The sequence below is a fragment of the Taudactylus pleione genome, unplaced genomic scaffold (genome assembly GCF_031769625.1).
Source record: "Taudactylus pleione unplaced genomic scaffold, aTauple2 ptg001408l, whole genome shotgun sequence".
Lineage (NCBI taxonomy): Eukaryota > Metazoa > Chordata > Amphibia > Anura > Myobatrachidae > Taudactylus > Taudactylus pleione.
This window is the reverse complement of record NW_028285808.1, coordinates 685093-706829: the sequence shown is the minus strand read 5'-3', so window position 1 is coordinate 706829 and position 21737 is coordinate 685093. Positions and strand designations below refer to the sequence as shown.

The following is a 21737-nucleotide window of genomic DNA, read 5'->3' as shown; positions in this document are numbered from 1 at the left end:
GTACTCCGATCTGCGGAGCCTGTCCATCGACGCTCCGTACCTCCTACCTCAACGGCGGGACCTGTTGTCTCAGGGGCCCTGTCTTCACCCGGATCTGGGTCGACTATCTTTGACGGCGTGGCTCTTGAGACAGCCGTCCTGAGGTCTCTGGGCTTTTCTAGCTCCGTTAATACCACCATGCTGAGGGCGCGCAAGCCTGCTTCCGCGAGGATCTATCACAGAGTGTGGCACACTTACTTTCAGTGGTGCGAGGCCAGAAACTATGATCCCCAGGTGTTCCGAGTTTCGCGTATTCTGGCTTTCCTTCAGTCCGGTTTGGACTTAGGATTACGTCTTTCTTCACTGAAGGTACACGTGTCTGGTCTGTCGGTGTGGTTCCAGCGCAGGATCGCTGCTATGCCGGACGTACACACCTTTTTCCAGGGTGTTTTGAGAATCCAGCCTCCCTTTGTGCCACCTGTGGCCCCGTGGGATTTGGCGGTGGTTCTTAGGGCCTTACAGGGTCCTCCTTTTGAGCCCTTGGAGTCAGTGGAGCTCAAGTGGCTAACTTTTAAAACTGTTTTCCTCTTGGCAATTGCTTCTGCCAGGAGGGTTTCAGATTTGGGGGCGCTTTCTTGTCGTCCCCCTTTTCTGATTTTTCATCAGGACAGGGCGGTGCTTCGCACTCGTCCTGATTTCCTGCCTAAGGTGGTTTCCAGGTTCCACATTAATCAGGAAATTGTTGTACCAGCCTTTCAGTCACCTGATCTTTCGGCTGGGGAGACTTCCTTAGACGTTGTAAGGGCACTCCAGGTTTATGTGGACCGGACTAGTTCTGTGAGGAAGTCGGATTCTTTGTTTATCCTCTTTGGTTTTCACAAGAGGGGTTGGCCTGCCAACAAACAGACTCTAGCCCGTTGGCTTCGTTCTGTTATTATTGAGGCTTATATGCAGGAGGGTTTACCTGTTCCAGCCTCTGTTAAGGCTCATTCCACTCGGTCCGTGGGCCCTTCTTGGGCTGCTAGCCGTGGCGCCTCTGCTGTTCAGCTCTGTAAGGCGGCCACCTGGTCTTCCATTCAGACCTTTTTGAGGTTCTATGCGTTTGACACCTTTGCCTCTCAGGATGCATCCTTTGGGCGCCGGGTTCTCCTATCAGCACAGGAGCGTCCCCGCCCTTAGTTGGACTGCTTTGGGACATCCCCAAGGTCACCCTGTGGGCCCCTATGGACCCTGAAGTAGAAAACAAGAGATATGGTAAGAACTTACCTTTGTTATCTCTGTTTCTACGAAGTCCATAGGGTCCACAGGGCACCCGCCCTGACGCACCTGGCTTCATATGGGCTCTGTGACTGGTCACCGGTTTTCCGTCTCCCATTTCTGTGAGTATGGTTCTTGTGTGTTCCAGTCTTCCTTCTCTCTGTTTCGTCTCCTCCTCCGGCCTGGGCTGCTTACCAACTGAGGTGCCTGTGGCTCGGGGGCGGGGTATAGGGGAGGTTGGACCCAAGTGCATCCTGGGAGCAGCTAAAAGCTTTAACTCCGTGGTGCCCGAGGATCCAGGATCCAGCTATACCCCAAGGTCACCCTGTGGACCCTATGGACTTCGTAGAAACAGAGATAACAAAGGTAAGTTCTTACCATATCTCTTGTTATATATATATATATATATATATATATATATATATATATATATATATACACACACACACACAACCAGTGTGGATATTAATATGTTAATATTTGTGCACTTATTGTGGTGTGCAACTATAAGCAATACTACATTGCCATCACTCTTAAGGTGCCCACACATATACAGATGTGCTCACGATCAGCCGATGTGTACGATTTGTGTACGATTTCCCTTGAAACTCTCCCCGGCAGCTCTGCACATGATCTCCACACGATATGCACACGATTTGGTGTCCAATCTTCAAACGATCTCTCCTGCAGTCAGGCTTTCACAGTGCATCGTGTCCTAGATTGTCAGATCAGCCCTACTGCACGGCAGATCTGAAGATGCGATGTGCGACCAGCGGGGACGCGCATCGTGATCGTGAGTGGGGACTCACGATTTCCTCACAATTTGGCCATATTTTACACGATCTGTCGCCACGATTCGTGAGAATCGGCCAGATCGTGTAAAATGTCGCTATATGTGTGGGCACCTTTAGAATTTACAGTGTAATTGATCTGTTATATTCACAGCTTAGGTGTGTGTGATGTCAGGTTAACCATTGGTTTTTATTGAATTATTCATGTTTCTTAACCCTGGTCATATATCCAGAATTGACTTATATACAGTAAATTAGAATATTATGTCCTTCTATTAAACATATTACTACTATCAGTTGTTTTATCTAATTTGGTCCGGGATAGACGAGCGGCGCTATTATTGTATTATATTTATACAACCAGTGTGGAACCAGAGAGTGGTGGCCCAGGTAAAAGAATATGTTTTGCCCCCCCTATGTGTGTATCCTGATGAACGGATGTAGCCCCGAAACGTTGACAATATCAACGTTTCGGGGTTACATCCCATCACCTTTCTCTGTCCCCAGGCACCATTACCTTCCTCTGCTTCCAGCCCCTGTCACATTCTGCGTCCAGCCCCCATCACCTTCCTATGCCCCAGCCTCCCTCATCTTTCTCTGCCCCTTCACCTTCCTCTGCTTCCAGCCCGTCACCTTCTGTGTCCAGCCCCATCGCCTTCCTATGCCCCCCGCCCTCTTCATCTTCTTCCGTCACCAGGAACCATCACCTTCCTCTGCTTCCAGCCCCTGTCACCTTCTACCCCCCTCACCTTCCTCTGCTTCCAGCCCCTGTCACCTTCTGCCCCATCACCTTCCTCTGCTCCTAGCCTCCCTCATCTTCCTCTGCCCCTTCACCTTCCTTTGCTTCCAGCCCCTGTCACTTTCTGCCCCAGCCCCCATCACCTTCCTCTGGCCCAGCTTCCTTCACCTTCCTCTACATCCAACCCCTTCTCCCCCCTGCCCTGTTTTCTCACCACTTCACACCTCCGGGGCTCACCTGCTCCTACCGCCACTCCCTCCAGTCATGTATAGTACAGTATATGTAATAAATCACAATGCAGGATGTCTCATAGAAATCTCCGGCGTAGTGCTAATTAGCGCTGCAGATCGCAGTCCCCATTATTATCAATGGGGACTACGAACTGACCCCCTATGTACTAAACTCCAAAAAGCGAAGCTTTTCAGAGTTTAGTCCTATTAGTTTACACCATCAGATGGTGTAAACTACTGTAAGCCTATGGAGGCGTTAGGGGCAGGAGATCTTTAGATCTCTCCCCCGCAGCCCCCAGCCGGCTTTGGAAGCTGACGCTGTGTGCATGCTCAGTGCCAGCTTCTCCGGGAGAAGTCTTTCACTTTTGTGAAAGACTTCTGCAATTTGCTGGGGATATAACTTGCAGGGACAGCGGTTACCGCAATTACTGTCCCTGTATGTTCCCCTTTGTACATAGTGGAAATATTTTCATTAAAAAGCTTTAAGAAGTTAAATATAAGGAGGAAAAAACCAAAAAAATATGCAAGGGGCATGAATCACATATAGTGTTATGGTTTGTTTGAGGGAGGGGGGCCCCAAACTGGTATCTTGCCTAGGGCCCCATGAGGTCTAAATCCGGCTCTGATGTAGGTACACGTATGCATATGTGGATATCGCTTTTTATCCTTACCATAACATACTAGCATAATTAAAGGTGCTGCGATTAGAGGCTGGACGCTCCTGATGCGGTAGTTGGTACAATAACTCCGCTTTACACTATCTCTCCCTAGGTATTGGGTTGTGTGTGTGTGACTGACTGTATATATTATGTTTATACTTCCACATTCATTAGGTTTACCTATTATTCCACGGATGCGTAGCCATCTGGGTTTACCAGAAGCTGTAGGCTATATCCATACCTATTATATGGTGGCTCTATAAACTAGAGTCATGTTCTGCAGCTTACATAGTGATAGTCACAATTCCCTGGGCATTGCTTCCAGTATGGACCCTATACATGTCCTGTAGTCTTCTTGTATGTACACACATGTATATAAAGATAGGTACTTACACCCTCTGGGGTTTATAGTCCGGTTCCCTTCAGTCTATATCTATGGCGCCCCGTTCGGGGGACCCATTATCATTATAACTACAGTGGTGCACTTGTATTAATATTTCTGAATAATTGGGAAAAACCTGTTTTTTGTTTAACACTAACTGGGGTTATCACCACTGATATATCCCTTCTTACTTGGGATAACCAACGCAGTCTATGTTTAATTACAAGTACCCTTCTCAGTATCTATTCCGGTACTCCATATTTTTGTCGCATATCTCAATAAAATGAGTCTCAAAAGGGCGCTTAGGTACAATTCATACCATGAGGCCTTGGGCCTCCCGCAGAATAGGCTCAGTTTAGAGTCCTGTTCTTGTCTCCACTAACATTTTACTAATTTCTACTGCACTTCTCCAGACTGAAGTCCGTGCTGTGGAGCATTGGTCTAGGTCAACTGAAGCTACTCTCTATACCTAACGTGGCGGGTTGCTGTGTGATAAAAAAGGTCAGTGACATTCTACATAGCGTCCAGAGGGCTTCTGGTCGCTCACAGGTAAGAGCTTACCTCACTAATGCCTCAGAAGATGCTCCTATTTCAGGCAACCTGATATACAGAACGTTAATCTCCCTTACGCAGCCTAGCTGCTGTCCTAGCAGCCTTCTGCTCTTTTAATCAGTTGGCTCTGTTTCCCTGGTGTGTGGGTGCATAGTTTGAACATTGAGATTAGCGACACTATTGTACTAGAATCTGTTGGGGTTATGGACCAAAGTGCATCTCTGGGCTAGTGCACATCTTTACATAAGTGTGACAGTCACTATGTTCCATGCAGGGAGCCTGGTTGGGTTTTCCTGTTCAGTATCTTTTGAGATTTTTATCACACTGATAGGTACCTGACGGGTACTTTCATGGTTGTCCTGCTGCCCTGGCCTTGCTGTGTGGGATGCTTCCCTATATTGGTAGCTCTCCCTGGGTGGGGTTACATTCGTGATCCTTTACTGCTAAGTTCCTGGTTGTTTTCACACTATGTTCAGGGCCGGCAGTTAGTACCGACTACGCACTTCCATCAGGTTGGAAGTTGTCTTTTTATCCCTGTTTTCAGTATGGGTTGTATTGCTGTCTGACCCTCTGAAAGGAATTGTAGTCACCTTCCTCTCGTATTCGCTTATGCCTCATGCCCCGTGGGATCTCCACTCGTTGGAGACGTCTATGGTCTAACCTTTCCGCTGGTTCACAACTTTGTTGTAGTTGGACCTCAAGGATCGTTCAGGGCAACTGTTCGGTCTTATCTTTGACCTCCCGGCATACTCTTTGTTAGGAGTCTGTGGACAGGATCAACATTGTATCTGTTGATTGGTATTGTCATACTTCTATCTATACGATTATGACCAGTGGTGCTGGGATTCTGCTGTCTGCAGCTGTTGCACTTTCCTGTGCAGGTTCACGAGTTCTTCTCGTTTTCTGCCCTTCTCCTATGGATTCTTGTTGGGGCTCTCTGCTACCAACTGTCTGGTTTGGTCTATTTTCAGCCTCTTCTCAATTGTGGTTGTTTTCTCGCCAGCCGTTTGGTTCCTTTTGGCTTCTACTGTGCATACGTTGTGGAAGTTCTTCTGTGACTGTCTTCTGAGAAGTAGTATTTGTCTACTGTGCTCTACGACACTTGATCCTCTGCTGGGCCTGTTGTTCTTAGCGGTCCCTGTTTCGGTTTGGCCGAGGGGTCAGCAAGTTCTCCGTGCTTCCCACCCAGGAAGTTGGCTTTGGGACGTCCCCACTGTCTTGATCTTCAGTGTCCCCTAGTGGATGAAGGAGAAAACAGGATTTTGGTACTTACCGATAAATCCCTTTCTCCGATTCCACAGGGGACACTGGACACCCGCCCAGCGCTGCGTACCTGCCGTTTTGTTTTGTATGGTTGTGTGACTGCATGTGTTCCCTGCAGTGGGTTCCTCTGTTCTCCTTCAGTCGGTCTTGTTCTGTTCTGTGGTCTTCTCCTTCTCCTCGTTTTTTCTGTTGTCCTCCGTCTCCTCTTGGGCTCAGTTCTTAAACTGGGGCTGATGGGGCATAGAGGGGGAGGAAACAGTCACACTTCTAAATTATTTAAAGTGCCAGGCTATGCTCTACCACCGACTATAGCCCACTGTCTTGATCTCCAGTGTCCCCTGTGGAATCGGAGAAAGGGATTTATCGGTAAGTACCAAAATCCTGTTATTACTTCTGGAGTGACTCTATCCAACATAGGGTCATAGGGAAGCCACAGAATTGCCCATATCCAAATACAGGTTATCATTTGTTAATGGAAATGCGCAATGGTGTATACTGTAGCTAAGTAACGCCATAACTATGTTAGTGAAAAGCCGCAAGCATTCTGCTACGGGATATAAGAGTCTTCCAAGACATGTATGGTGGCCTCAACATCCGTACATACTAAGGAGCACACGTGGCTTATTTGTTGGTTACAGGCTAGATTTAGATGATGGTTTTCTGAAACCTGCGCCGAAATCACTGCTAGACCTGAGGGTCACCCCTAATATGACTTCTGTAGTCGTCATTGGCATTGAAAGTCTGCTGCTCACAAATGGTCATTGTTCTTGTGGTATGTTTTCAACCTATGGTTTTAGATGACTATAGTAAGTCACCGACATACGTGTTTGGTGACCAGATCAGTTTCCACAGCTACATTGATAAACATCATGCCTGAGGCCTACCTGCCCTAAACAGCAGCAGTAGAGTCCTATTCAGTGTTGTTTCCATGTGGAAAGCTATCTGTGTCACATCAACCTATGTATTGTATTGATTACAGTCATTCCAAGTCATCTTATTGGTTAGTCCTCCCGGTAATTGGCTAGGTTTAATTTAATAGCTATGTATTGTTTGGATTGTAGATTAAGCTATAATGTGTGAAAGGTGTTCTGAGGATTTCCTGTAGAGCATCGGCAATGGCCATACGAATTCCATTAACACCATGTCAGCCATGATAGCTAACGCGTTTTCCTCTCTTAGAACTACTACCCGATGGTTCGTACAGCTTATATAGAAGATGACCAGTCACGACTCATCATTCTGGCTGAGCGATCACATGGGGTCTCCAGTCAGGACAGTGGTCAAATAGAGGTATCGCAAGACTTTGATGATATAAAAAAAAATAAAAAATTGGCTGAAGCATTGTGGGTGATGTAATGATTTCAAAGGGCAGGGACTATTCTGAATTTCACTGATTTCCCATCAGTTGTGTTGTGCACCGTGGGATTGTGTTATGAAAAATAAAGCACATTTATTTTAATTTCCAGCAACTGACAATACAATCCCTCTCGGTAATAAAAGTGCCTGCTAACATATAAGACAAACACAAACAATAAAATAATATTAACTGGCTTTTAGCCCACTCACGCAACTCAAACTTGCAAAAGGCATAGAATGGCAGTATAGCCGTCTAATGGTCCCCACACTACCGCTAAGAATGGATAGCACCAGGCCATAGTCTCCCTGCCTTTTGCTGGGTCACAACTACTGTATCTGCTTTGTATTGTTCATCTCATGTTAATCAATCAGACAGGAACTTCGATTCTCTAGATCTAAAACCTGCTGAGTTATCTCTTAACATGCTTTATAATTCCTCCTGAAATGCCCATGGTGATAGCATAACTCACTTGACTACCAAAGCAGTTGTCCTACGATTTGCCGGCCAGGGATATAATGAAGGAATCCCTCACTGGACTCTACACTTGGATGGCTCCAATGTGGCCAGGATAGAGTCCCGGTATGATAAGAAAAAGCCAGTGCATGGACAGAGGGCCTGATTCAGAGGCGCTCGTTCTGAATCAGGGCGGGCGCTGGTTTTTTTAGGAGTGGCCTCCTGGCCGCTCGCATAGCTGTGGGTGACCACCCACAGCTATAGCGAGCGGCCATGATGATGGTCGTGATGGTCAAGACCATCGTGACCATCGGGCTTGTGACGAGACCCTTGTGGTAGGGTCTCGTGGCCGCAAGCCCCAGAGAGCTTTTGGCTCAAATAGAGCTGGAAGCTCTCTCACTGACATCACTGGTGATGTCAGTGGGGCCGCCCACAAATGGCAGGCGTTTGCTTGGGAACGCCTCCGTTTGTGAAGCCACGCCTACAAAACGGGGCGAGCTGTCGATCAACATCGACAGCCGCCCCTTTTGTAGTGAGTCCCGGAGCTAGCGCTTTCTGCGCTAGCTCCGGGGCTCGCGCACGCGCCTCGCGTGCATACTGGGCCATCATCGACCCGCTAGCGAGCGGGTCTGAATCAGGCCCAGAGTGCGGGGATATGATAATGGGACTACTTTTATGATTTCACAGATATATTTAAAACTTTAATCCCATTGTCCTGCAGAAATCCTAAGGAGGGAACATGTAATTAGTAGGAAATGGATTGGTGTAAGCATGGCATACTTTGGAAAACTGTAATCGACACACCTTGAATGAATTGCGCCAAAATCGTCACAGGGAATCAATGTCTGACTCTATGTCTGATGCGAATGGGGCAGGGACAAAGGATTGATCTTTAATGACATAGCCCGCAATAGTAATAGTAGTAGTAGGTATAGTTTTGTTGCAGTTAATATGCTTATTCCTTAGCTCATGTTGCATAGAAGACTATGGAACAACATGGAATGGGACCTGAACTACAATCTTACATTGAACGATACCTCCATTGTCCGTCCAACCACCTGGCTCATGATGGGATCCAAAGAGGTCACAGGTTCTTTGTACCAGAGATTTGGGCTGTCTCTAGAGCATAGACCACTGGTGATGTTTACTCCGCTAACTGGTAACTCCTTACACTTTCTATAAATCAAAAGGGGAAATATAGCAGATTACAGGAAATCATTTGTTCTCTGTGTTGGATTTTGCAAGTCTCATCACTTTCAGGGGCAGGTCACATCCTGCATCTGTGATCCGGTACGCAGAAAACGTGGTCACATCCTGCATCTGTGATCCCGTATGCAGAAAACATGGTCACATCCTGCATCTGTGATCCTGTACGCAGAAAACGTGGTCACATCCTGCATCTGTGATCCCGTACGCAGAAAACATGGTCACATCCTGCATCTGTGATCCCGTACGCAGAAAACATGGTCACATCCTGCATCTGTGATCCCGTACGCAGAAAACGTGGTCACATCCTGCATCTGTGATCCCGTACGCAGAAAACGTGGTCACATCCTGCATCTGTGATCCCGTACGCAGAAAACGTGGTCACATCCTGCATCTGTGATCCCGTACGCAGAAAACGTGGTCACATCCTGCATCTGTGATCCCGTACGCAGAAAACGTGGTCACATCCTGCATCTGTGATCCCGTACGCAGAAAACGTGGTCACATCCTGCATCTGTGATCCCGTACGCAGAAAACGTGGTCACATCCTGCATCTGTGATCCCGTACGCAGAAAACGTGGTCACATCCTGCATCTGTGATCCCGTACGCAGAAAACGTGGTCACATCCTGCATCTGTGATCCCATATGCAGAAAATATGGCTCCGGCGCCTCAGTTAGGGCGTCCATTCTGAGTGACCACAAACTCGCTCAGGTCGATGTTTGCATGATCTGCGTCCGATGCTGGGTATGTGTACGCAGTTGCGGGACAGCTGCGATAGCTCTGGGCTTTTCCGTACAAATCCCGGCGGCTGTTCCATTACCATCATTTCGCACATCCTCAGCCGCGGCAGCAACAGTATACAACTGTGAATAAGGCCCAATATTATTACAGCTTTGATTTTCCAGGTGAGAGCCACCCCTTCATTATCCCAGCACTGAGTCTGACCCATGCATTTTATCTGTTGTACTTTATACATGGTATCAAATAAAAGAGGAGAATGGGGGTTGTGCGCTAATGCCATCTATAGTTGGCGTAATAATTTCCCATTGTTTATTAAATATCAAAGTGCTGTCCTAACCCCTATTAGCATAGGAAGCTAGTGAAAGAGTGGTGATGACTTATTGTTAAATGAAGCCCTGTATATCCTATTGTAGCAGTTGGCTTATATACTTTATAAGAAAACTTGCTGTGCCTTTATTCCTTGTTTTGTTTACCCTGTACCTAGATTCCTAATGTAATGAGTTTTATATTCATTATTGTCTGTCAGGACATGGCAAAGCCAAATCTAAAAAGGTGGCTGATGTCCCCATTACTTTACCACCCAATCTTCACCTTCAGATCCTAAGTATCCCAGGCTGGAGGTATTCTGCAAACCACACAGAACATATGCACAATGTACACAGAGGTAAGAGAAGTCTTTTTAATACGGCATTTAATTGAGTATAACTGAGTCAATTCCTCCCATCTCGTAGTTTTGTTGGGTAATGCCAAGCTAATGTGTGTGTTTTTTGATATTCACACTGTTAGGGTTTCTATGTTATATTTATCTATCACTGATTATTGTCAGTCTTGCTGTGAGAGTTAAAGCGGCGTCTATTGCATTATAAAAAAAAAAAGTTGCCACTTTAAACCCCGCTGCAAAACTCTCAAAAAAAACGCTGATCGCTAAAGAAACTTCAATGACTTGTATTTCATGTTACCTTGGTGGAAATGCTGTGTGACTATTCTGCAGTAGTACATGCTATGCAGGTTTTTAGAGGTGGAGATGTTGCCCAAAGCGACCAATCAGATTCTACTTAACATTTATCTAGCACTTTCTAGTAGATAATAGCTCTAATCTGGTTTCTATGGGCAACGTCTCCACGTCTAAAAACACACACTTTAGTAAATCTACCTTTTATAGAATCTTAACGAAGTATTATTCTTTTTATATGATAGTAGCAGATGAACTTATGCTGCCCATCCACTAGGCGATTAAACCTAGCGAAGGAGCGATAACGACGGTCGTTATCGCTCCATCGCTTGGTTTTCGCCCGCTAATCGGGCAATAAAATGTTAAAAAATGACCAGCGATGTGCGCGCCCGCTGGTCGTTTTTAACATCAAACATCACCCGAACATGACGGTCAACCTGACGACCGCCGTCAAGTTGCCATGTTCGGGGATGATTGATCTGCATACACTGAACGTCTGAACGTTCAGGGTATGCACTTCACCCCGTGAGAGACGACGACGGCGTCGTAATCGTGCCGTCGTCCCCGCATCGTGTAATGGATGGGCAGCTTAAGAGTTAATACTAGGAGCTGGATTTGAAATGTCTTACCTTGACTTTGTTGTTGTTAATGTAATTATAACTGCACTAACTCTAATGACTTCAGTAATCACTGACAAGTGGAGATTAGTTTGACGTGGTGATTGCATTTTCGTCAGGAAAATAAGTGATTTTTATAAGGGTAATTCCAGGTAAAAGACCGGGTGGTGCAGATTTTCACCGTGTGCTGCTAAGGATCCAGCACCTCTATGAGACTGATGAAGACCCTGTCCTCTCCAAACCTGCCACTGTAAATATCAAGGTATGTTCTCATACAGATGGAGCCATCTGTGTTGGCTCACAGGACATAATGTGAGGCATTAAGAATATGTGCTATCTACAAAACACCAAAAAATCTATCCTGATCGCTGTGGCCACCTGAATTCTTTGTACATATTGCATCAAGTACCCAAAAAGAGTTTGTCATCTTCCCCGCACCTCACTACCCCTCCTCTAGGCTTCCTCACAGTTGACAATATCACACCCTCCCCTGTTCCCCAAGCCCCCTGGCAGGTGACACCCTTACCTTCAGCCCTGGGGGCATCTGCCCCCTGGCCCAGTCCGTCCCTGTGCAGTATTTATTCTAAGCGCTCCAGCACACTAGGCGACCATGAAAACGTAAGACAATAGAATGTTACTTGCAGTCCGTGGCATTGACCAAATGGAGAACTACCGTCTCTTTGATGAACGAACGTATCTTGCTGCGTACTTAACGCGGTGCTGAATGTACACACATCAATGCAGCTAACTTCAGTGCAGGTAACACTTTGTTTTATAGTGTATAAAATACACTTGAACCTTTAATAAGATTGAGCTTAGTAGTGTATTTAAGCAACACTTTGGGACTCAACCGTACGTATGTACAGTACGTAAAACAATTTAACTCCCAAAAAGTGTCTGTTTTAGGCTTAATGCGGCAGTTTTTATTGGCTTTGTCCCTAAATCAAGTATTCTGAAACCCCCCTACTTGTGGTCCCCACCACTGATCATATTGAGAACAGTGTGATCAGGGGGCGTCACCAATGTGTATTGTAGATGTAACACCAGCATACAGTATCCTCTGTCACTTCTGTAGTTAGTGAGGTGATCACCATAATCACAATGACTGTGGTAGAAGTGTTCTGTCACTTACAAAAGCATCACATTTGTTCCTTACAACTATGACTGTGACACGTTCTAAACATGTATGCACTACATAGGTCGCCGAGTGATTTAAAAGAACATTTTAAAATAAGCCTACATTTCCTCAGCTCACATTTCTTCACCTGTGTATGTGCTACAATGGGGACATGTAGGTAATATCAGGTTTGTAGGTAACTTTACTGGCGTCCTTTTTACGAGGAATCTTTACGTTATTACAATAAAGTTATAATTTGAGATGCTCAGGTGTTTAGAACTGGTTTTATATTATAACGCGTTTCACCGGTTTGATGGCCTTGAGCATGTTTACAAAAAAAAATTAAAAAAATGTGTATTTTAAAGTAATTATATTTGTAAATACTATTTAAATAATATTTTTTAATTTTAAAGATTTGTCATTTTTAAATTTGAACTTGAACACTGCGGTTCGCTTTCACTTGATGTTTGCCATTCGCTATTTGCATTTAAACACAGCTAAAATGTTTAAGTTGTAACTTTAATGTGTTGGAGATGGTTTGCACTGTGGACCTGATGCTGTGGGGGCCTAGGCTGTGTCTCTTGCCGTAGTCGTGTCTTTATGCTAATGGCGCCTTTTTAGGATTTCCGGCAATGTGTGTCTTTAGACACACCATCGAAACTTTTACCAGACCTACAGCAGGTGCAGTTTCTCTGGCTGAGTATTGCTTCCTGGGTGTGTGACTGTGCCACTTTGAACACAGCCGTTTCCAGACACACGCCTGGGTTAGCTTCGCCACCCCTGTTACCTCCAGGGAAGGCCCACCCAAATTTTCAAACCCTGCTTTTAATTGTGTGATCCATCCCTGTGCACTGGCATCCGGGACGCATGTGTGTTGTGGCTCGGACGCATGCGTGGTACAAAAATCATCTGTCAACTGCACAAATGTCGGCACTGAGTCTACCTCTGAATCTGGCCCAGAAACTGCTTAAACATTGTACAATTTGTTGACTAACTTGAATATGAAGCAGCGATCCCGTCAAAACAATGATTCTCCTCCCCCTCTTTCATGGCGTGGCATGCTTTGTTTCTGACAGCCATATTTGTGTTCCTGCCAGACAGTTCTTTGAAAAGGAGATAATTTGTAGGATTATAGCTAACAAAAAGCAGATGCTCAATTAAACAGTACTTGATTTGCTATTTAAAGAGAAAAAAAACTTCTAGATTTCTGTATATTAATTTAGATTTTTTTTTTTTTTTTAAAGAACCTTTTAAATAGTTATATATTTAGAAACATTTCAGTGATATCTGCACTGATTAGTAGGAGACATTGTGGAGATGAGCTACTGAATACTTTATTGTGTTAGTCTCTCCTGAAAGGACTCGGGACTGTGACGGTAGTGACTGAGCGTTCTCTGACCGGAACCTGGGACCTGGGCTCCATGGAACGATGGACATGGAAGTCTGCTCGATCCAAGAACAACGGTGGGTAGAAACCTTCAATATTTGTATTGAATAGTGATTTGTCTTCCCTAATTATGGACCACAAGAAGTGATAGCCTCCTGAACTGCTGATTAATTGATAAGCATTTGTAATACTTGTACCTTGCTATTAAATAAGTTTGTTTTATTTAGACAAGCGATATGACAACCTTGCATCATAGAGCAGCAGTATAATGCAATAAAGGGTTACTTAGCAAAGCAGTGTATGGCAGCATATCACATATGCTGCAGTTATTACTACAGTGTCTGGGGATCAGTTGCCATGTGTGATATCCAAGAAGACAGCAGATAAATGCTTGACATAGATAATAATGTGAAAAATGAATGTAGTGAAGATGTTATTATTTTCCTGTCCGTGCTGCATATTTTACTGCTGTCCATGTGCTGCCTTATGGGTGATATGCAGAACTTGCGAAATGCCAATATGCAGTTGGTACACAAAGTATGTGTATGTTTGTGTATATATTAGAGGTGTGCGCCGCCCCCCCGTGTTTTAGATCTGGATTGGTTTTGCAAAACCTCACCTCCGTGTTTTGTTTTTCGGTTTTGGATCTGGATTTTATTCTTAAAAAAATCATGATTACAGCGTTTTTGTTCCTATAGTATTATTAACCTCTATAACATTTATTTCCACTCGTTTCCAGTCAGTTTTGACCACCTCACAGCTCACAATATTGATTTTTTTTCATCTAGTTAAGGGCCAAAAGGTTGCATCCAGCTAGCTGGCTTAAAACTGAGTGATAAATAGAGTTGGGGACTGTGCAAAGATGATGGTTGGGGTACCCCTTGAGGATTGAAGAATTGATAGTTGATAATTGATACAGTCACTGACTGAAGGAGGAATTGATAGTTGATAATTGGCGCAGACACTGGCTGAAGTAATAAGAGTTGATAATTGGTGCAGCCACTGGCTGAACTAAGAATTGATAGTTGATATTGGTACAGCCACTGGCTGAAGAATTGATAGATGATAATTAATTGTTGATGCAGCCTCCGGGCTGAGTAGTAGTGGAATACAGAGCTATGATTAGGAAGGAACCAGTCCTGCAACAGCCTTGAGGGCTGGAACTCTTGGCAAGTTGTGGCTTTTACAGCCTTGAGGGCTGGTGAGGAGTGACGACAGGTGACCTTTGGGCCATGAAGCAGCCTTGAGGGCTGAGAACCCTTGGCTGAATGTCACTGTTGATCTTTTTACATGGCCTGACTTAAGCCCTGGTGCATCAGCCTTCATAGATGACGTTGACTACCTTGCATCGTCATCATGACTGCTGCCGACAGCTACAAGACTGGGATGTGGATCCTGCTCTCCTGTCATGTGACTGTCCTCCATACTCACTACGGTCTTACAGCAGTGTCACCAAGCAATTATAGCGCAGCTAAATTGCGGCTAACGCACACAACCACACACAAAAAAATATATATTTCTTTCACACTGGGGATGAAGAGCACCGCTGAAAGAGGCAGCAGCCCCTTAATAAATGAGACACAGGCAGCACAGCACCCCTGCGCACCTACGTTGCTGATAAGTGTGGCTAACACACACACAAAAAATATTTTTTTATTTTTGAACACTGGTAGTGTGTGGCAGGCTAACATGCACACAAAAATTTTTTTTGTTTGTTTTTTTCACACCGGGGATGGGTGAAGAGCACCCCTGAAAGAGGCAGCAGCCCCTTGACAGACAGCAGCACATGACCCCTACGCACCTACGTTGATGACAGGTGTGGCTAATATGCGCACCAAAAAAAATAAGCCACACTGGGGGTGAAGAGCACCCCTTATGGACAGAGCACCCCCTGGACAATACAGCAGAACAGCCAGCCCCTATGGACAACAGCCAGCCAGCCCCTGTGGACAGGACAACAGCCAGCCAGACCCTATATATGGACAACAGGCAGCCAGCCCCTATGGATGGACAGGGCAACCTCAGTCACAACAACAGTCAGCCAGACCCTACATGGACAACAGCCAGCCCCTATGGACATTAAGCAACACAACTGTATCCAGCCCTATGCACAGCACCGCACCCAGCTCCCTCCCTCTTCACAGCTGGAATGAAAAATGGCGGCGATAGTGGGACCTTTATAGAGTCCAAAACCCGCGAGAATCTGACAGCGGGATGATGACGTTTTGCCTCGTTTTTTGATCAGAGTTAGCCGGGAAAATCCGAGTCGACTCGGGTCCCCTAAGTTCGGGTGGGTTCGTATCTCTGAAATCCGAACCCGTTCACCTCTAGTGTGTGTGTGTGTGTGTGTGTGTGTGTGTGTGTATGTATATATATATATATATATATATATAAGTGTGTGTGTGTATGATATATATATATATATATATATATTTAGTCAGGTCCATAAATATTGGGACATTGACAGAATTTTCAGATTTTGGCCTCTATTCACCACCACAATGGTTTTCAAATGAAACAAACAATGTGCTTTAACTGCAGACTTTCAGATTTAATTTGAGTGTAATTACATCCAAATCGGGTGAACTGTGTAGGAATTACAACGGTTTCTATATGTGCCTCCCTCTTTTTAAGGGGCCAAAAGTAATGGGACTGTCAACTCAAAAGCTATTTCATGGACAAGTGTGGGCTATTCCCTCGTTATTTCATTATCAATTAAGCAGGTAAAAGGTCTGGAGTTGATTCTAGGTGTGACATTTGCATTTGGAATCAGTTGCTGTCAACTCTCAATATGAGATCCAAAGAGCTCTCACTATCAGTGAAGCAAGCCATCATTAGGCTGAAAAATCAAAACAAACCCATCAGAGAGATGGCAAAAACATTAGGTGTGGCCAAATCAACTGTTTGGAACATTCTTAAAAAGAAAGAATGCACCGGAGAGCTCAGTAACATCAAAAGACCCGGAAGACCACGGAAAACAACTGTGGTGGCTGACAAAAGAATTATTTCCCTTGTGAAGAAAAACCCCTTCACAACAGTTGGCCAAATCAAGAACACTCTCCAGGAGGTAGATGTATATGTGTCAAAGTCAACAATCAAGAGAAGACTTCACAAGAGTGACTATAGAGAGTTCACCACAAGATGCAAACCATTGGTGAGCCACAAAAACAGGAAGACCAGATTCGAGTTTGCCAAACAACATCTAAAAAAGCCATTACAGTTCTGGAACAACATCCTATAGACAGATGAGACAAAGATCAACTTGTACCAGAGTGATGGGAAGAGAAGAGTATGGAGAAGGAAAGGAACTGCTCATGATCCAAAACATGCCACCTCATCATTGAAGCATGCTGGTGGTAGTGTCATGGCGTGGGCATGTATGGCTGGCAATGGAACTGGTTCCCCTGTGTTTATTGATGATGTGACTGCTGACAAAAGCAGCAGAATGAATTCTGAAGTGTTTCGGGCAATATTATATGCTCATATTCAGTCAAATGCTTCAGAACTCATTGGACGGCTCTTCACAGTGCAGATGGACAATGACCCGAAGCATACTGCAAAAGCAACCAAAGAGTTTTTTAAGGCTAAAAAGTGGAATGTTATGCAATGGCCAAGTCAATCCCCTGACCTGAATCCGATTGAGCATGCATTTCACTTGATGAAGACAAAACTGAAGGGAAAATGCCCCAAGAACAAGCAGAAACTGAAGACATTTGCAGTAGAGGCATGGCAGAGCATCACCAGGGATGAAACCCAGCGTCTGGTGATGTCTATGTGTTCCAGACTTCAGGCTGTAATTGCCTGCAAAGGATTTGCAACAAAGTATTAAAAAGTGAAAGTTAGATTTAGGATTGTTTAGTTTGTCCCATTACTTTTGGCCCCTTAAAAAGTGGGAGGCACATATAGAAACTGTTGTAATTCCTACACCATTCACCTGATTTGGATGTAATTACCCTCAAATTAAGTCTGAAAGTCTGCAGTTAAATCACATCTTGTTTGTTTTATTTCAAAGCCATTGTGGTGGTGAATAGAGGCCAAAATCTGAAAATTCTGTCAATGTCCCAATATTTATGCACCTGACTGTATATATAAAAACAGCAGCACTCCAAGTCTTCCAACAAGTTTAATATGTGTGTGTATATATAAAGATGTGTCCTCTTGCATCTTTGCTGCATATGCGGCAAATTGCGCCACACATGGCGCGAGGCGTGCGAGCGTATACGCGCACTGCGTTCGCACCTGCGAGTCCATAGGATTGCATGGTGTGATCTCAGTGCGCGTCATAGCGTAGATAAAGTTTGCACATAGAAAGGCAGGGGATATATTGCATAACGCAATGCAGCAATCCCCTGCACAAGGTTTTGTATTTTATTTTTCCTTGAATAACAAGTTCCTTTTTAAGCCTTCTTCTGAATTTTCTTTGCTATCCTCCCGCAAATTATTATATGCTTTCAAATTCTCTCTGAAGGAAAAACAAGTATGGCTGCCAGACAGAGATTCAGTCAGTCTGCTACACAGACACCAGCTCACACAGCTTTCGTATGTCAAGTGATGGCAGTTGGGAGAAGGAGGAGGCGGATGTCACAATACAGATAGAGCTCAGAGGGGTATTCTAAAGCCTCTCTGCTTACTACCTCATGTGCCATTTGACTGTGGTTGCCATGATACTCTAGGACAAGTTATAGAATTTATAAATCATTAGCATAAAATAGAATAAAAACAAAAAAAAGACATTTTACATTAATAAAACACAGAGCTCATGGGATCGTTGCTTTAAATTATTTGAACTTCTTTCCCCTCCATGTAGCAAAAGTGAATTGGGTGTTGCAACAATTTCACATATTATGGAGTACAGATTCTTTCTGGCTTCGTTTCTGTGAATGAATAAACTCATAACTACAGCTGTGCTGCCTTTTTTTCTTTCTGTTATATGAACCAGTTCCACAGGAAATCTGTTGGTTTTGGTGAGCAGAGGTACCCAGCTATCTCAGCATAATATCACCTTTTTCTGAAAGAGAAAATATTTTTTCCGTACATGTGATGTAGACCACATTTATTAAGCGAGCTGTACTCTACATGTGAAGAGAAAACTGTACTGGGCGTTTTCTCTTCAGTAACCCTGTCATGTTTATGTGTAGAAAGTAACTACGGAATCCCTTGTGGGGAGGAAAATGTTACGTGGCCCCAGCATGAAAGGAAACCTCTCATTAATGTACCTTCTTCACCTCAGTTAAATAACACCTATACAAAAACAATATTTTGTTTCACAGGAGGAGTACATAAACAAGAGCATTGGTGTGCCTCACTCTGGCTAAGACCCCCTTTAAATCACCAGGCTCTTACTATCAGACGATTAAACTACAGTATCAGAGAGGCAGAATCTATGTGCTTCACCATACAGAGGCACCCGATTGGTGCATGGTGTCAAAGAACAGTATGTCCACTGAGCTTTTGCACTGTCATAAATTACATTTTATTAACATCACTGGTCATGTATCGGAGCTTGATTGAAGCTTTCTGATTGCATTTATGTAGCTATAGTCTACTGGGTGTTGTTGCTGCTGCAACCTTTCGCCATTCTGGAGTGATTCAACCTAAACAGCATTGGAATTCAGTTCTCACTGATAGGCATGGGACAGAATGAATATCATACTGCAGTGGTTCCCAAACTTTCTTGTATCACGGCGCCCTAGAGTATCTGCCAAATGGGCCAAAAGTTTCTCATTGAAAAAAATAATCAAAAATAGTTAAATTAAGTAAATTGGGCTTCTATGTCACCCTTAGGGTCAGTTACGTGGTGGAGGACAGGGTTGTGATTCTGTTTGCCCACATATTTCATGCTTGGCAGCCACCTGTGCTGGTTTTGTGTATCACATGGACCATAAATAATGTGATTCAGTACTGGACCACCAACATGTGGCACCCCTGCAGATTTGGGAACCACTGTTATATTAATTAAAGATGAACCATACAGTTCTGTATCTTTGCAATGTACACAGGCACTGGTATAATCTTCAAGGTCAATTTCACTCAAAAGAGAGTATTTCACCCAAAACTGAATTGTGAAAGTAAAAAATAATGTCCAAAAGTTTCTTACCTGATGTCTGGCATTCGTTGCACCCAACAAATTTTCTTCTGGCACCGCTTCCATCTCTCATGTAGCATCCAACTGGCTCCGTTGTTTATGAACAACTTGCTGCCGGTCTACAAAAATATCAAGTCAGCAGGAGGAAAGCGAATGCTCCAGAAATCTCAGCATTGCCCTCGGTGCTCCTGCAAATAATGGGGCCTGTTGTTTCAGTAGAGGTACGCACTAGATGGCCTGAACGCCAGACCCCAGGTACTGCAAGTAAACTTTTGGGGCTGGACATTCAGCTTTGAGTGGAATTAACCCTTAATGCCTCATGTATTGGGCTACTTGCTCTTTAAGGGGAATGATGCTGCTGATCACATACATTTTTATTTTGCAGATCCAAGGAAATCTATGAAGGCTATAGAAGGCTTTGTGATCACAGTGAAACCAAAGGAAATAAGAACTTTATTTGTGTATTTTCAATAACCATGACTGAAAGCTCCTGCAATAAAAACAGAATCATTAATCATCTGCCCTTTGCCGACAACATTTACAGAAGGTGCCTCATCTAGAAAGTATATACGTGCCTCGCTTTCTGTAAGACAGGAAGGTCTTCTTGCATTGGGCTTGCCCACCTTTCTTACCATATCCATACTGTAATGACCTTAATAGTACTCTTCTCACAAGCATTTATTGATAGGTGCCTCCCTGTTCCCCTATACACTTGGACAGCACGGTAAGAGCTCTGAGTGAGGAATTATTCAGCGGCTGGTGTTACATGACCTTTGGACCTGTATATGATTTGTATTATCTTTCGAAACCTATATATTTTGTTCCTCTGGCTAAATGCAAATATAGTTTTGCAATTATTTTTTTTTTATTCTTCTTGGAAAGATTTGTAAATACAGGGGTTGGGCATTATTGTATTATACATACAATGTTCCTGTAGCACTACAGGATGAATGGCATACAATGAAAGGTAAATGTGTTGCCCACCATTAGACCACTAACTGTACCTTTCATTGGCCTGTACATGTCATCCTGCAACTTTTACACTGCTTAGTTTGTCTTCCCTCTGTGTTTTTTCACCAAAGCTTGTTTATCATCCAGGCAGAGCTGTTTATTTGTGTGGCTCCAACTGATTTATGAATTCGTGTATCCAATGCCAGAAAACATGAGGAATCTATATCCACTGGTCGAAATCAAGAAATTTCTAGATGTGAATAATAAAATGCAGATTATTTTTAGTCGCTGTGTTTCTTATTCCCTCAAAAAAGGTAATTTTCCTCTCAGATTCCCAACATGTACAAATATGTAAACAAAATCAGAAAAAAAAACATAGTGTAATACATTTTTTTTTGTATTCGTTTATTGAATGTAAATGGTGGCACAGTAATTTGTATAAATGACGTGTTGAACAAAATTATTCAATCGTATATCAACTGTAGACAGGTAACGACATTTGCCACAGAATATATAAGTAATTAACAATCAAAAACCATTTAAAATGTGAGTATAGTGGAATAGAAAAGGAATTAGTAGAGAGTAGAATGAGGAGGAACTTATATGAGGGGGAGGGAGGGAACAGAAAACAAAATTAAAAATAAATAAATAAATAATAATATAAAAAAAAAAAAAAAAATGGGGGGAGAAGTGTTAGAGAATAAGCCACAATAGTGTATTCACATATAATTATATGAGAAGCTTTGGGACTAAGCTAACCAAGGCCTGGGAGAGGTGAATTTTGAGAGGTATACCAGGGATTCCATACGGTATGAAATTTCCGAACAGCATTGTTTTGTAGACTGGTGATATATTCCATGTTTGCTATAAACCAAATTCTGTTCATTAACTCCTGGCGGCTGGGAGTGTGTTGAACTTTCCAATTACGAGCGATTTGAAATTTGGCTGCGCAGGAAATGAAGGATTAGTTTATTTGTAGTGTTGGGGATGGAATCGATCGGAGCGCAAAGTAGAAGA

General features: G+C 43.9%; 1 protein-coding gene across 1 annotated transcript in view; it reads left to right on the top strand.

Moving 5' to 3' along the window:
* Nucleotides 1-21004, top strand: part of MAN2B2 (mannosidase alpha class 2B member 2) — a 57388-nt gene extending 36384 nt beyond the window's left edge. The window contains exons 14-19 of the mRNA XM_088463564.1: nucleotides 7032-7142; nucleotides 8629-8821; nucleotides 10138-10275; nucleotides 11333-11442; nucleotides 13644-13761; nucleotides 20155-21004. Of these exons, the coding sequence (XP_088319690.1) occupies nucleotides 7032-7142; nucleotides 8629-8821; nucleotides 10138-10275; nucleotides 11333-11442; nucleotides 13644-13761; nucleotides 20155-20243 (759 nt within the window). The 3' untranslated portion in view covers nucleotides 20244-21004. The remainder of the gene's footprint in view (nucleotides 1-7031; nucleotides 7143-8628; nucleotides 8822-10137; nucleotides 10276-11332; nucleotides 11443-13643; nucleotides 13762-20154) is intronic.
* The last annotated feature ends 733 nt before the right edge of the window (nucleotides 21005-21737 follow it).